The 12936-nt window shown below is 64.4% G+C and overlaps 1 protein-coding gene across 1 annotated transcript in view; it reads right to left on the bottom strand.

The window, feature by feature from the left end:
- Positions 1-12936, bottom strand: part of LAMA5 (laminin subunit alpha 5) — a 50857-nt gene that overhangs the window by 17711 nt on the left and 20210 nt on the right. The window contains 26 exon segments of the mRNA XM_053890077.1: positions 254-393; positions 981-1107; positions 1196-1397; positions 1479-1576; positions 2762-2870; positions 2972-3132; positions 3664-3817; positions 3918-4024; positions 4102-4244; positions 4586-4724; positions 4860-5016; positions 5119-5218; positions 5540-5645; positions 5735-5787; positions 5904-6009; positions 6243-6295; positions 6772-6909; positions 6984-7118; positions 7203-7337; positions 7435-7572; positions 7656-7796; positions 11713-11775; positions 11929-12063; positions 12245-12335; positions 12488-12606; positions 12818-12933. Of these exon segments, the coding sequence (XP_053746052.1) occupies positions 254-393; positions 981-1107; positions 1196-1397; positions 1479-1576; positions 2762-2870; positions 2972-3132; positions 3664-3817; positions 3918-4024; positions 4102-4244; positions 4586-4724; positions 4860-5016; positions 5119-5218; positions 5540-5645; positions 5735-5787; positions 5904-6009; positions 6243-6295; positions 6772-6909; positions 6984-7118; positions 7203-7337; positions 7435-7572; positions 7656-7796; positions 11713-11775; positions 11929-12063; positions 12245-12335; positions 12488-12606; positions 12818-12933 (3166 nt within the window).

The following is a 12936-nucleotide window of genomic DNA, read 5'->3' as shown; positions in this document are numbered from 1 at the left end:
CTCCAAGGGGATAACAGGCAACATCTTGGCTCTTAGATACCCTCCCCCCCTCCACCAGCCTCACAGCCTGGCCCGGAGGTCCGTGGAGCCCGCTCTCCCTGGCACCTGGCGTGGGGCTGGGCCACGCAGATGGACACACCCTGCCTGAGGTGACCGATGGTGTGACGCGTTCGGGACATCCATACCCGGAGACGCTAGCCCCACGTCGGGCCCCAAGACATCTGCGTGCAGACATGGCGTCCTCGGGACTCACCAGCCAGAGCCACCGGCCCTCGGGCACACGCACGGTCACGGTAAGCTCGCTGTCGGTCACGTCCAGGATGGCCTGGCCCTCACACACCACCAGGGTGCGGCAGCCGTAGCCGTGTGGGCAGAAGCTGGCGTTGGCGTGGCCTGGAGGGGGATGAAAAGGCAGGTCGGCGCACATCCTCCACGCCCCACAGACCGGCCGTGGCCCCGTGGCCTCATTCCGGGGTCGCTCCCGGAGCCACCAGGGAGGAAGAGATGGCCACGGGACAGCGCCCTGCCCACCGAGGGGCGTGCATCTGCGATGCACAAGGCGGACATGTGACCGTGCGTCAGGCCTCTCCGGCTGGGCCCGCTCGCGCTACGTGAATCGGGTGTGGCCACACACAGAGGCCCGCTAGGCACGGGTCCCGAGCTCGGCCGAGCAAAAACGAAGCAGACACACACGTGAGAACACAGGTGCCGTCGACACGTGTCCCGCGGTGAAGCCTGGATTACCCGCCTACTGTGACAGGGCGAGCCCCACTCTGGAAGGGAATCGAGCGAATCCGGGAAGGGGGCCCGGAGGCCGGGGCTGCCGCCTGCCCTGGGCCCTGGGCCCCTCCTCTGAGAGCCGACAGCTCTCGCGACGTCCGCACCTCGCGATGACCACACGAGGGGCCGTGCAAGGAGACCCCCGACGGGCTGGCTCCTCGTCCGGGGGTCCGCCCCCACGGCCCGCCCCAGCCACTCACCCTGCCAGACTCGGCCCCCGCTGACGAGGACCTCCACGGTGAAGGTGGGGTGCGCCGGCTGGTAGCCATGCAGCAGGAAGGCGTAGCGGCCCAGCGCGGGCACGTGGGTGGTGAAGACCACAGTCCCCTGCAGGGAGAGGCTGCGCTGAGCGGGCGCGGGGGGTAGGAGTGCGAGCCGGGCTGGAGGGTGGAGTCCTCCCGGCCTAGGCCCTCACCTGGGGGTGGCGCAGCAGGGTGGGCTCCACGTCGGGGTCCACGGCAGTGGAGGGCCGAGGCTGGGGCCCTGGCGGGAGCGCGCCGGGCGCGAAGTCCTGCGAGCGGGCCAGGGGGAGGCCGGGAGGCAGCGGCAGCACGCGGCAGTCCCGCAGGATGACGGGCTGGGGCGGCTTCGGGAAGCGCGACGGCAGGCAGGTGGCACTGGAGGGGGCGCGGGAGTGAGTCCCCGCGGGCCGGCCGGCGTGCCCCGCCAGCGGTCCCGGCCCCTCCCGGCCCCGCCACCTGCTGGGCTCGAAGGCACCGTGGCTGCTGACACAGCGGACCCGGGGCTCCACGAACTCCAAGCTGAATGTCTCCACGGGCACCAGGGTGACGCCGTGCTGTGGACAGAGGGCCAGGCGTGGACGTGCGCGTGGGGCCCCCCCACACCCCGCGTCGGCCCCGCGTCCCGCTCTCCGCGCCTAGTCCCCGGTTCCTCTGGCTGCACGAACACTGGCCCTCGACTGCAGCGTCTAGACCAGAGCCCTTCTCAGCTCTCCTCGGGGCCACCCTCCTGTCTCCCCTCCGCCACCCATCCTGTCACTCTCTGCGGCTCCTCGACCGCGACCTCCCCCCTCGGCTCCAGCGACAGTATCTTGTGTGGCAGATACGACAAACGCGAGACACCAAAGCTGCCCAGGAAACCCCACAGCGGAGGCGGGGACACCTGCCCTGTGAGATTCCGGTAACAAAGCTCCAGAACGCACTGATGAGATGGCGCGCTCAGTGCCGGGGGGGTGGCCACGGGGGCCGAGGGGCGTCGCGGGGGCGTGCTGCTTCCCGGCCTGGGTGTGGGAGGGAGAGCCACGCTGGGCTGTGCACGCGAGGCAGGTCTGGGTCCCCGCCACAGGGCTGAGCAGAGACGCAGGCCCCTTTACGTCAGCTGGTCGGGCGGGAGCCCTGCTGCCGTGTCTTCAGCAACACGCGTGAAACACACCAGCCCCAGAAAGCGCACGGAGGGGGTGCGGCGGGCAGCCACGGGGCTCCCTCTCCCTTTGTGAGTCTTTCCCGACATGTGACGCTTTTATAACGGCACGTGCAGGAGTAGATCCATTTTTTAAAGGGCGGGAAACGTAACACTGGTCTTGTGAGAGCGAGCGTCACCCGCCCTGAGCTTTATCGAGGGCACGTCTCCGCTCGCTCCTGGGCGTCCGCGACGTTAGCACGGCACGATGCTTCGTGCCCAGGCAGGTGCAGGGGCCCGTGTCGCGGCAACGTCGTCCTCGTTCTCAGAGCACGGAGGACGACCAGGAGCCAACGACCCCGCCGAACAGACCCCTTCACACCGCGATGTTCTTGCAAATTATACCAGGAGGCGGTTTTTTGTTAACATAGTCACTTTCTCCTCCTCTCCAATCCCCCACGCACCCCCTCCCCACGAGCCGTGCGCGCACTGACGGTGGGGCGGCTGCTGGGCCCCTGGGCTCCCCACACTCTTCTACTTCTATGCCGTCTGAAATCTTCCGAAAGGCGGGAAGCCACAGGGGGGCCCTGGGGCCCATGCAGGTCAGGGGTCAGGGCCTCACCAGGAAGAAGCGTGCCTGCTTGGCCGTGAGCCGGACGCTGGCCTCCGTGTCCAGGTGGAAGACCGCCAGGTGGTGCTGCGTGTCCAGGGCGGCGCCCCGGCACAGGGTGCTGGGGACGGGGGCGGGGTGGTCAGCGGGTGGGGCAGCCCCGGGGCCCAAGCCCTCCCACGCGTCCCCCCCAGACCCGAATCCTCTCCCACTCCCACAGACCTGTAGAGGCAGGGGTGCAAAGTGAGTGCCCCCTGCTGAGGGGCCCGCCGCGGGACGTGCACGCCTACGCCCACCTCCTGGCGGGCGTCCTCATTGGCATACTCCACCACCAGGACGTAGCGGCCCGGCTGTGGCACAGCCACCTGAAGCTGAACGTCCACCTGGGAGTGGGGGGGACAGAGTGATCAGAGGCCCCACCGGCAGAACGAGACCCCGTGCACTCCCTGGGCACCCCTGGGCACAGCCCTTACCACCTCCCCCCGACAGCCCCCCCCCCCCAGGTCTGAGTCTGCACCTGCTGTCCTTGCCCGGGGCACTCCTCCCAGGACACCCCCATGGCCACTTGGCCTCCAACCTCTGCTCACTCCAAGCCTCCCCTGCCTTCCCAAGGCCTCTTGGCCTCAGTGCTGCTGAGTGCTTGCTGCCCGGAGGCCCAGCCCGGGTCTTCAGAGAGAACAAATGACTCTCTGCCTCCTCGTGATAAGCTGGGGGGGAGGGGGGGTCAGCGACACCCCATTTACAAATGAGGCTCCAAGGCTGTCCTGACTCCCGACGTCAAACCTGTGGCCTTGCCTGCACCTGTGTGCCGTCACCGCGGCACGGGCCCTCCCTCCCCCAACCTCCAGCCAAGGGCACGCCTTCCCCAGATCTTGACCCTGCCTGCCCCTCTGTGGGGTCCCAGGGACACGCACGTCACTGCCCAGGCAGGCGGCCAGGGGCGGGTGCGAAGGGCTGAGCTGCTCCGTGGGGCACGGCCAGGGCAAGCTGTTGTCACGGCGACACAGGGCCTCGGTTCCTGCAGCTGAGGGGAAGCCATCCAGGGGCAGGTGCGTGTAGAGGAGGCAGCTGGTTGGGGGGAGGGCGGGGGACACAGAATGCCGTCAGCAGGGACACGCAGTGGGCACAGTGAGGGTCAGGCCTCCACCCCCACCAGGCCGGCCCTCACTTCTCCCTGGAGCGCTGCTCAGCAGGCCGGAACGTGCAGGCCTCGGTCACCCGCAGCTGCAGGAGGGCGGCCTCGTAGTAGGTGCTGGGTAGAAGGACCACATAGTCCTGGCGGGCGGGGGGAGAGGTATGTACTAGGGCCCCGTCCGCGGGCCCTGATCCACCCCGCTCAGCCCCCGCCTCACCAGGAGCACCCCCTCAGCCTCCACGAGCAGGGCCCAGGCGCCGGGGTTCAGCACAAAGGGCTCCCCAAAGCCCCTCTGGGGCACGGTGACAAAGGCAGGCTCCGTGCTGGGTGGGAAGGTGACAGGCTGGCTCTGCTCCGTACCTGGGGACGTGGACCGTGAGACTCCTAGTCTCAGCCCACGGGCCACCACGGGCTGCAGCTCCCCCAGGGCACAGGCCGGCCCCCCACCCACACATGGGCCCCCAGTGGGGCTGGGGCAGAAGTGGGAGGGTAGGGGGTGGGGCAGGAGCAGCTGGGGCGGGGCTGGGCGGGACTAGGGCGGGGGGGGGGGGGGGGGAGGGCAGCGGAGTGGGCAGCAGGGCTGGGGTGGGGCGGGCAGCGGGGCTGGGGCGGGGCGGGCAGCGGGGCTGGGGCGGGGCGGGCAGCGGGGCTGGGGCGGGGCGGGCAACGGGACAGGCGGCGAGAGGCCCCCAGGCACTCACAGTTGGTGCAGGTGGCAAACTTGCCCTCCTCCTGCACAGAGACTCGCCCGCTCACAGTGCTGGGCCCGCGGTTGACGAACCGGAAGACGAGCCGGAAGAGGTCAGGGGAGGTCACGTTCAGCCTCACCACGATCCTGGGCTGGGGGGAGCGGGGACACGGAGAGTCGGGGTCGCCCCTCCCTGGCCATTCCCAGCCTGGTCCCCCGCCCGCCCCGTCTGCCGGCCACAGTGGGGACTCGACGCTGAGACCTGGGCCGGGCAGCTCCCCACCCACCTGGATGGGCGACATTTGCGCGTAGCCCCTCCAGCCGAAGCTCTCGAACTCGAGGGGGTTGAAGCCGAAGCGCGCGGTGCGGCCCTCGGGCGTGGCCGCCTCCTCCAGCTCCAGGCGTAGGTCGTGTAGGTCAGGGAGGTAGTGGTCTCGCGCCGGCCTGGCCACGACAGGGGCGGTCAAGGGCAGTCCCCCGGGGCCCCTACCGGACGAGCTGCCTCTCCGGCCCCCTGCCCTCCAGCCCCCCGGGTGGGGCACCCACTCGGCACAGGTGAGGCCCTGGGTGTTGGGGCGGCACCGGCAGGCGCCCGTCCGCGGGTCACAGCCCTGTCCCAGCGCACCGCCGACGTCACACCGGCAGCCTGCGACAGGAGAGAGCCAGGTCAGTGCCGCCCACCCCCAGCCGGCCTTGGCGCTTTTCCCACACCGGGCCCGGGCCCCTGGGGCTCGGTCTACTATCTGCAGAGAGCAACGGGGCCACAAAGCCCACTCCACGACCCGCAGGGGCCGCCTGGGGCTCCGGACAGTGATGAGACCCTGGGGCCGACTAGTGACGTCTGCCAGGGGCACGGGAGAGAGAGGGCGGCCCCCGTGCCCAGCACAGGCCTGGCCAGGCTTTCGGAGGCTGCCCGACGAGTGCCCGCACGACAGCCAGGCCCTCCCCGCGGGACGCAGTCACTCACTGCGGCAGCCAAAGTAGTCAGCTCGGTCCAGCCCGAAGAAGCCGTCCCGGCACGCTGCGCAGGCCTGGCCACACACGTGAGGCTTGCAGGAGCACTGGCCGTCGCCCTGTGGCCGGGCGAAAAGGTGAGACCGAGCAGGGAGGGTCGGGACGCGCCTGCCCCACAGCCCCCGGGCACCTCGGCCCCCAGACTCACCGGCCGGCATTCGGCGACTCCACCCAGCGTGCCCCGGGGATCACAGCTGCAGCCTAGGGGAGAGGCAGAGCGGGCCTGGACCCTGCGGGGCTAGCACTCGCCTCCCTACACCGCTCCCGTGCCCCAGAGCCTCCCCAGCACTCCGACACCCACCCACCCCCAGACTCACGGGTGCAGCCCTCGGGGTTGCTGGGACTCAGCCCCCAGAACCCGGGTTTACAGCGATCGCAGCTCGGCCCCTCCACGTGAGCCCGGCACGTACAAGAGGCCTGTGCCTGGGAGAAGATGAGACTGAGGGTCAGAATGGGTCCCTGCCCTTCTACCCGAAACCCTTAGCCCTGGAGCCCCGACCGTGCCCCATCTCGGGCATGTCCCCGGGATGCAGACTGAGGACCAGCCAAGGGAACAAACGGGCCCTGAGGTTGCCAAGGCGACAGGGCAGCAGGGGAAGCGATGGTCTCCCTGGAGGTGACAGGCTGAACTCCACTGAGGGCTGACCTGGGCTCACCTCAGGACGGGTGTGATCGGCCGGGGCCAGGCCGGCAGGGTGGCAGGACCCAGCTGTGGGGAGACACGGCTCTGGTCACTTCTCAGTCACTGACTCAGGGCCGAGGGCTTCCCCGGGCCCGGCCAGGACCCACAGCTCCGTGGGAGCCAGCACACGTGCCTCCCGCTCATGTGAAGAGGCGGGCAAACACGTGCAGGGTGCCTCTGTGCTCTGGTTCCCTCGGCTACAAAGGCACGTGCCCTCCCCCGCCACAGGGAACATGTGCAAACGTGTGGACACACGCTGTAGGTGCACAGAGCACGTGAACACGGCGAGGGAACACGCGCTCCCGAGAACAATCACGTGAAAACGTGTGCGCGCACTTACGAGGCCCACAGACGCACATACGTGGCACGCGGGCCCCCACGTGAGCACAGTGCGTGAACGGCCACACGAACGCACGCGTGAGCACACACAGCGCGTGGACGGGCGTGGGCACACAGGAACGAAGGGGCAGCTACACGGACCACGCACCCCGCGCCGGCCTCACCTTCACAGGAGGGGAAGTTGTAGGCGCCGGGCACGCAGGCGTCACATCGCAGCCCCGTCACGTGGGGCCGGCAGCTGCACTGCCCGCTCCGGGGGTCACAGGCCGCGTGCAGGGAGCCCTCAGCGGAGCAGCGGCAGGCTGGGTGAGAAAGGCAGGGTGTGGGCGGGCAGGAGGGACATGGCCGCCCACCCTCCCCCCGCGAGGACACTCACGGGCACAGTGGGGGAAGCCGTGGAAGCCGGGGCTGCATTCCTGGCAGGTAGCGCCCGTGTAGCCGGGGCGACAGAGGCACACGCCCCCTGCCCCGCAGAGCTGGTCCAGGGCACCCCGGGGGTCGCAGGTGCAGGCTGCAGGTGACACGGGGTTAGGCCCGGGGCGCCTGTGGGTGGCCCTCCCGCTCCACCCGGGGCCCCGCCCTGCCCTCCGCTCACCGTGGCAGTCGGGGTAGCCATGGTGGCCCGGGCTGCAGCGGTCACAGTGAGGGCCGTCGAACCCTGGCCGGCACGGGCAGCGGCCGGCCTCATCACAGCCCTCGGGCAGGGTCCCCACGGGGCTGCAGCCACACACTATAGAGGAAAGGAGCACATGGGGGCCCCCTGAGCCGGGCAGGCCACACCCTGGGCCCCACACACCCCCGTGCCCGCTGGGCTGGCCTCGCTCACAGCTGGCAGAGAGGAAAGTGGAAGTATCCCGGGGCGCAGCGGTCACACGCGGCCCCCTCGAAGCCCTCCCGGCACGCGCACTGGCCTGAGTCAGGGTCGCAGTCCCCTTCCACCGCTCCGGGGCTGGAGCACCGGCAGGCTGCAGGGAGGGGTGGCCGCACTCAGTCAGAGAGGGCGCAGGCTCCGGGGGCCGCACGAGGACAGACACGGGGCCACACTCACACTGGCAGCTCGGGCCGTAGAACCCCGGGGCACAGAGCTCGCAGTGCACGCCCTGGAAGGCGGGTTTGCACACGCAGCGTCCCACCCGCGGGTCCTTCCGGCAGGCGTTGCCCTGGGTCCCGGCGGCGCTGCAGTCACAGTCTGGGGGGTGAGAGGGGAGTCTCAGGCGCCTCGCAGACCCCAGCCCTCCCCGCCGGAAAACCTCTTCTCTCCGCAAACTCTCCTTACGCCTCATGCGCTCACACAAGAACGAAAGGACAAAAATCCCAAGAAGGCAAAGCCCACGTTTCTGGAAAACTTCAAGCAAGGAGATCAGGACGGCTGTAGTCCGGGTAATTAGTCGTCGCTAACACAGCTAAGCCAACCGCAGGCATTCGCCCCACCAGAGAAAACGTACAAACAAAATCATAGAGAACGTTGTAGTCTTTATAAATAACTCCGTGGGTTGGAGAGAAGGAAGAAAAGTGAGCCAAACGTCTCAACTTTGCCTGAGAAGAGGTCGTAAATACTATTTAATTTTTGTCGCTTGTAGAAGATAACGGTTTGATATTTGTCAGAAATGGAAGGGTGACCCCGGGCCAGATGAGGAGACAAAAACGGAACTTGTGACCCCCCGAGAAGGAAACACAAACCATGCAAAACCAAAACACGTTCTGTTGCCCAATCTGGCCAGACGCGGGAAGGAAAGACCCCGCGGGAGGAAAGAGGACACAGCCAAGAACAGGAGCCCCGACTGAGGCCACGTCCCTGCCGGCCACGTCTCCTTTCACAAGATAAAACTCAGAGGCCTCCGTTTGGGTCCTGAAGAGAAACCAAGTGCCACTGGCACCACGCAGTCGTCACAACGGCCGCCCTAGACACGTCCCCGTGAATCAAAACCACCCCTGGTCGAGACCCACTGCTTCACACGTTGCTGTAACTAAGACAGAATGAAAATAATAAATTCAAGAAGTGATTCAAACAGTAACAACACAAAAGAAAGTAAAAAGACCAAGATACCGTGTGATCTCACTTATATGCGGAATCTAGAACAGAAACCAAAAACCAAGCTCACGGGTACGGAGAACACGTTGGCGGCTGCCGGGCCAGGGGTGGGAGAAAGGTGTGAAGGCGTCCAAAGGTATAAGCTTCCAGGCGTAAAAATGGGAAAGCTGTGGGGCTGTGATGTGCCGTTCACTGTGCTGGATGGCATGTTGGAAATTTGCGAAAAGATCTGAAAAGGTCTCATCATGAGGAAAAAGTAATTCTGTAATTGCGTAGCGACAAGACGCTAAGCACGCTTACCGTGGTCATCGTCTCGCAATATGTGCAAATATCAAACGAAGACGGTGTCCACCTGAAACTCCCCGGATGTTGAATGTTAACTACGCTTCGATTTTTTTTTAAAAAGAAGTAGAAGGAATTAAAGATTTTAATTCAAGGTTTTCAATACTAGGAAACAAAATCTCTCCCCCAAACTACAAACAGAGAAACTCCAGCAGGTCTCATAGGTGGAATCTTAAGCTGTGTTTTGGAAACGCCAATATATTAAGCAAACTTCCAGGAGAGGAAGAAAGGAAAAGAAAGGAAATGAAAACAGACAATGAGAGAAACGAAAGGGAAGGTAGAAATGACAGACCGCTGTGTGTGGCTCTGTACCACTACGTTTTAAAATCCAGGGGCACCTGGGTGGCTCAGTCGGTTAAGCATGCAACTCTCGATTTCGGCTCAGGTCTATCCTGACAGTGCTGATCGTGCTTGGGATTCTCTTTCCCTCTGTCTCTCTCTGCCCCTCCCCTGCTCAGTCTGTCTCTCTCAAAAAAAGTAAACTTAAAACCTCTTTAATAAAAAACAAAACAAAACCAAAAGACACAGGCAATTTGCTAAGAAACATCAACGACCAGAATGGACTTAGGCTGAGGCAGGAAATCAACAGATACAAAACCACGGGAGGAACGAGAACCACAGTCGAAGACTTCCAGTAAACAACAGGTGTCAGGGCCCGTGGCCTCAGAAGTCCCATCAAACTTTTAAGAAATGGGTAATTCCCGTGATTTTTAAACCGCCCAAGCGAGGGTCATTTCCCAAGTATTCTACAAAATGAATTACAAAATGAAAACCAGATGGCACACACACCAAAGAAAAACACCAAGAAAACCCTCAACCAGTCTCCCCGACAGATACAGACACAAAGGTCTGCGTTAGGAAAGACACAATAGGGGCGCCTGGGTGACTCAGTCGGTGAAGCGTCCGACTTCGGCTCAGCTCATGATCTCACACTCTGTGAGTTCGAGCCCCACGTCGGGCTCTGTGCCGACAGCTCGGAGCCTGGAGCCGGCTTCGGATTCTGTGTCTCCCTCTCTCTCTGCCCTTCCCCCGTCTCACGCGCTCTCTCTCTCAATAATAAATAAACGTTAAAAAAAAAATTTAGGACAGACACAACGGAATTCCTTGGACAAGGAGCAGACTGCCCTGGACACCCCACCAGCATGGCCGTCGTGGAGCGCCAACCCTGGGCCACAGGGACTGGAGGGCTTTTGGGAGTTATGCTGGGGCTCAGCAAACTGCAGTCCAAGGGCTTGGCTCCTTTGGAAGCCTGCTTTGCAAATAAAGCTTTATTGGAACACAGCCAGGCCCATTCACGTTCACACAGTCCACACCGCTTTCCAGCTATGGCACACGACAGCGGGGCTCACGAGCCGCGACAGGACATCTGGCCCTCAAAATCAAAGGCAGGCCCTGTCTGGCCCTTTCCGGAAGAAGTCTGTTGACCGCTGTTTACGCCACTGACGAAGAACAGACATTTAAATGTAAAGAAGAGACCGTCCAAGACCAAGCGACACAAGAATAAGTGAGTTTAGGGCGCACCACCTCCCTACGACGGAGTCAGACGCAAGTGTCGACAGAACCACCGGAGGGTTAAAACGGCAGCACAGGAGAGAAGAGTCCCCAAGACACAAGGCAGAGGACCCTGCCGGTGGAGGCACCGGCATGTGAGCCACGCGTCGTTTGCTGAGCGCGCAGAGAGCTCAGCCCCGCCAGCAACGTGGATGCCGTTACGGAAGAAAAACGCCTGCCCATCAGACTGGGACACACCATCTGCTGAAAGGCGCGCCTGATTCCAGAAAGACAAGGGGGAGGCGGTCTCTGACAGGTGAGCGTCCTGCCCGCTGGGCTGACGGTCGCAAGCAGCTTGCGTCGCTGCGGTGGTGCCCTGAGCATCCGCTGATGCCGCTAACGTGACTACACTGGACACTATTTCGTTTCAGAGAGCGGTTTGGCAACCTGCCGCCAAAAATGTCCCTGAACATGCACGTCTAGTGACTCAGAACCTTCTAGGAAATTGTTCTGCAGAAATGATTGAGAATTGATGGAAAGTTTTAGCTACGGGGATGTTTATCGTAGCATTTTTTTTTAATTGGAAAGAACCTAAATTTCTAACAATTGGGAGTGAAGTAAACGCTACATCTGTTGGGATGACACGGAACACGAAGGGACACGTCTGCAGGGCCACAGCGGCCACAGCGGGTGGAAACACAGTTACAAAGCTCACGTACACGTGGCTGTCTGCAGAAGTGTGCAGGCACACAGGGAGGTCCTGGCTGTAGGAAGAGGGCTTATTTGTAAATGGCGCAATCTCGGATATCTTTTTTTTTCCGCTTTATGCTTCCCCATCCTTCCGGAGGATTTTTTTTTTTTTTTTTTTTTTTTTTTTTTAGCACAAATATGCATTATTTGCATAAAAATACAAGAACCAAAGGGCACCTGGGTGGCTCGGTCAGTTAAGTGTCTGACCTCTGATTCCATCTCAGGTCACGATCTCACAGTTCGTGGGTTCAAGTCCCAGGTCAGGCTCTGAGCAATGACCACGTGGAGCCTGCTTGGATCCTCTCCCCCTCTCTCTGCCCCTCCTCTGCTCCACTCTGTCTCTCAAAATAAACTTAAAAAATACACAAGAGCCAAAAGTAAGGTGAGCACAGTGAACCCTCCCCCTCCCGTGGGGTCCTTCACGGGGCTCCCCCCGCCCCACTGCTCTAGCGGAGCCCAGGGCAGGACGGGGACCTCGGGCGACACTTACTCACGATCTGTCCGGCTGGCAGCACCTGTTCCCCGGTGTGGTTGGGGGAGGAGGACGACGCCGCTGAGGGAGGAGACGCTGCGCGTCAGCCAGGTCGGCTCAGCACCACTGGACACGCGGGCAGGACCGGAAGCTCCACCCTGGGTCCCCCCACCTCCCAGGGCTCTGGGGACCGAGTCCTGCTCCCCCCCCCCCCCCCGGGGCGGACGCCCTCACGGTAGCAGCGCGGGAAGCCGGCGAAGCCCTCGGCACACGCGTCGCAGCGCTCCCCGGTGAAGTTGGGCCGGCAGTAGCAGCGGCCGGTCAGATCTTCGCACGTCCCGTCCGTGAAGTCCGACTCGCAGGTGCAGCCTGGACGGGGCCGAGGCGTCGTGAGACGGCAGGCCCGGGGCCACTGGGTCGGCCCCGGGGAAGCCGGGCGAGACCCCGGCCGGGCCTCCCACGGCGGGGCGGGGACCCCAGCGGAGCAGGGAGCCGGAGACCCCGGACGCCCCCGCCCCCGGAAGGCCCCACCCGGGCCAACCCCACTCACGGCGGCAAGCGTGGGGAGAGTCAAGGGGCTGGTCCGGGGCACGGAAGAAGCCGGGCAGGCAGCGTTCACAGTTGATGCCGGTCGTGTGATGCTGGGGTGGCGGATACGGGGCCCCTGAGCCCGGGCGTGCTCGCCCACCTCCACCCCCGCCCCCCGCCCTGGGTGCGCAGACTGCGTGGGGCCCTGCCCACGCCCCCCTAGAGCCCCGCCCGCGCCCTAGTTCCCCTCACGCCCCCATCCCACCTGGCAGTCGACGCACACGCCCCCGCCCTGGTACGCGCCGTCCAGGTTCTGGCTGGCGTTGCGCCGGTCCACCTCCGGGTCGTAGAAGCAGTCGTGGGCGTGGCCGTGGCAGTTGCAGGCTGGAGAGAAGGGGCGTGGCTGTTCACAGGCCCTCCCCGACCCCCTCTCGCGGGAACCCCCAGGGCATACCTCACAGACCAGGGGTGACCCCGGGTGTGGCCCGGCTGGGGTGGGGGTGGGGGCGGAGCCCGCCACGTGGCCAGAGCACGCCGACGGAGAAGGCGTGTGAGCACGTGTGTGTGGGCACGCGGGCACGCGCAGGGCACTCACACTGGCACTCGTTGGCGCTTTCGGTGGTTGCCGGCTTCCACGGCTGCTGGTTGAAGCCTGGGCAGCAGCGGTCACAGGAGCCCCCACATGTGTTGTGCTGACAGGCACACTGAAGCCTG

Source organism: Panthera pardus, unplaced genomic scaffold, assembly GCF_024362965.1.
Source record: "Panthera pardus isolate Hobbes unplaced genomic scaffold, ASM2436296v1 HiC_scaffold_25, whole genome shotgun sequence".
In the NCBI taxonomy this organism is placed as follows: domain Eukaryota; kingdom Metazoa; phylum Chordata; class Mammalia; order Carnivora; family Felidae; genus Panthera; species Panthera pardus.
The sequence above is the reverse complement of the archived record's forward strand: the minus strand, read 5'-3'. Positions and strand labels throughout refer to the sequence as shown.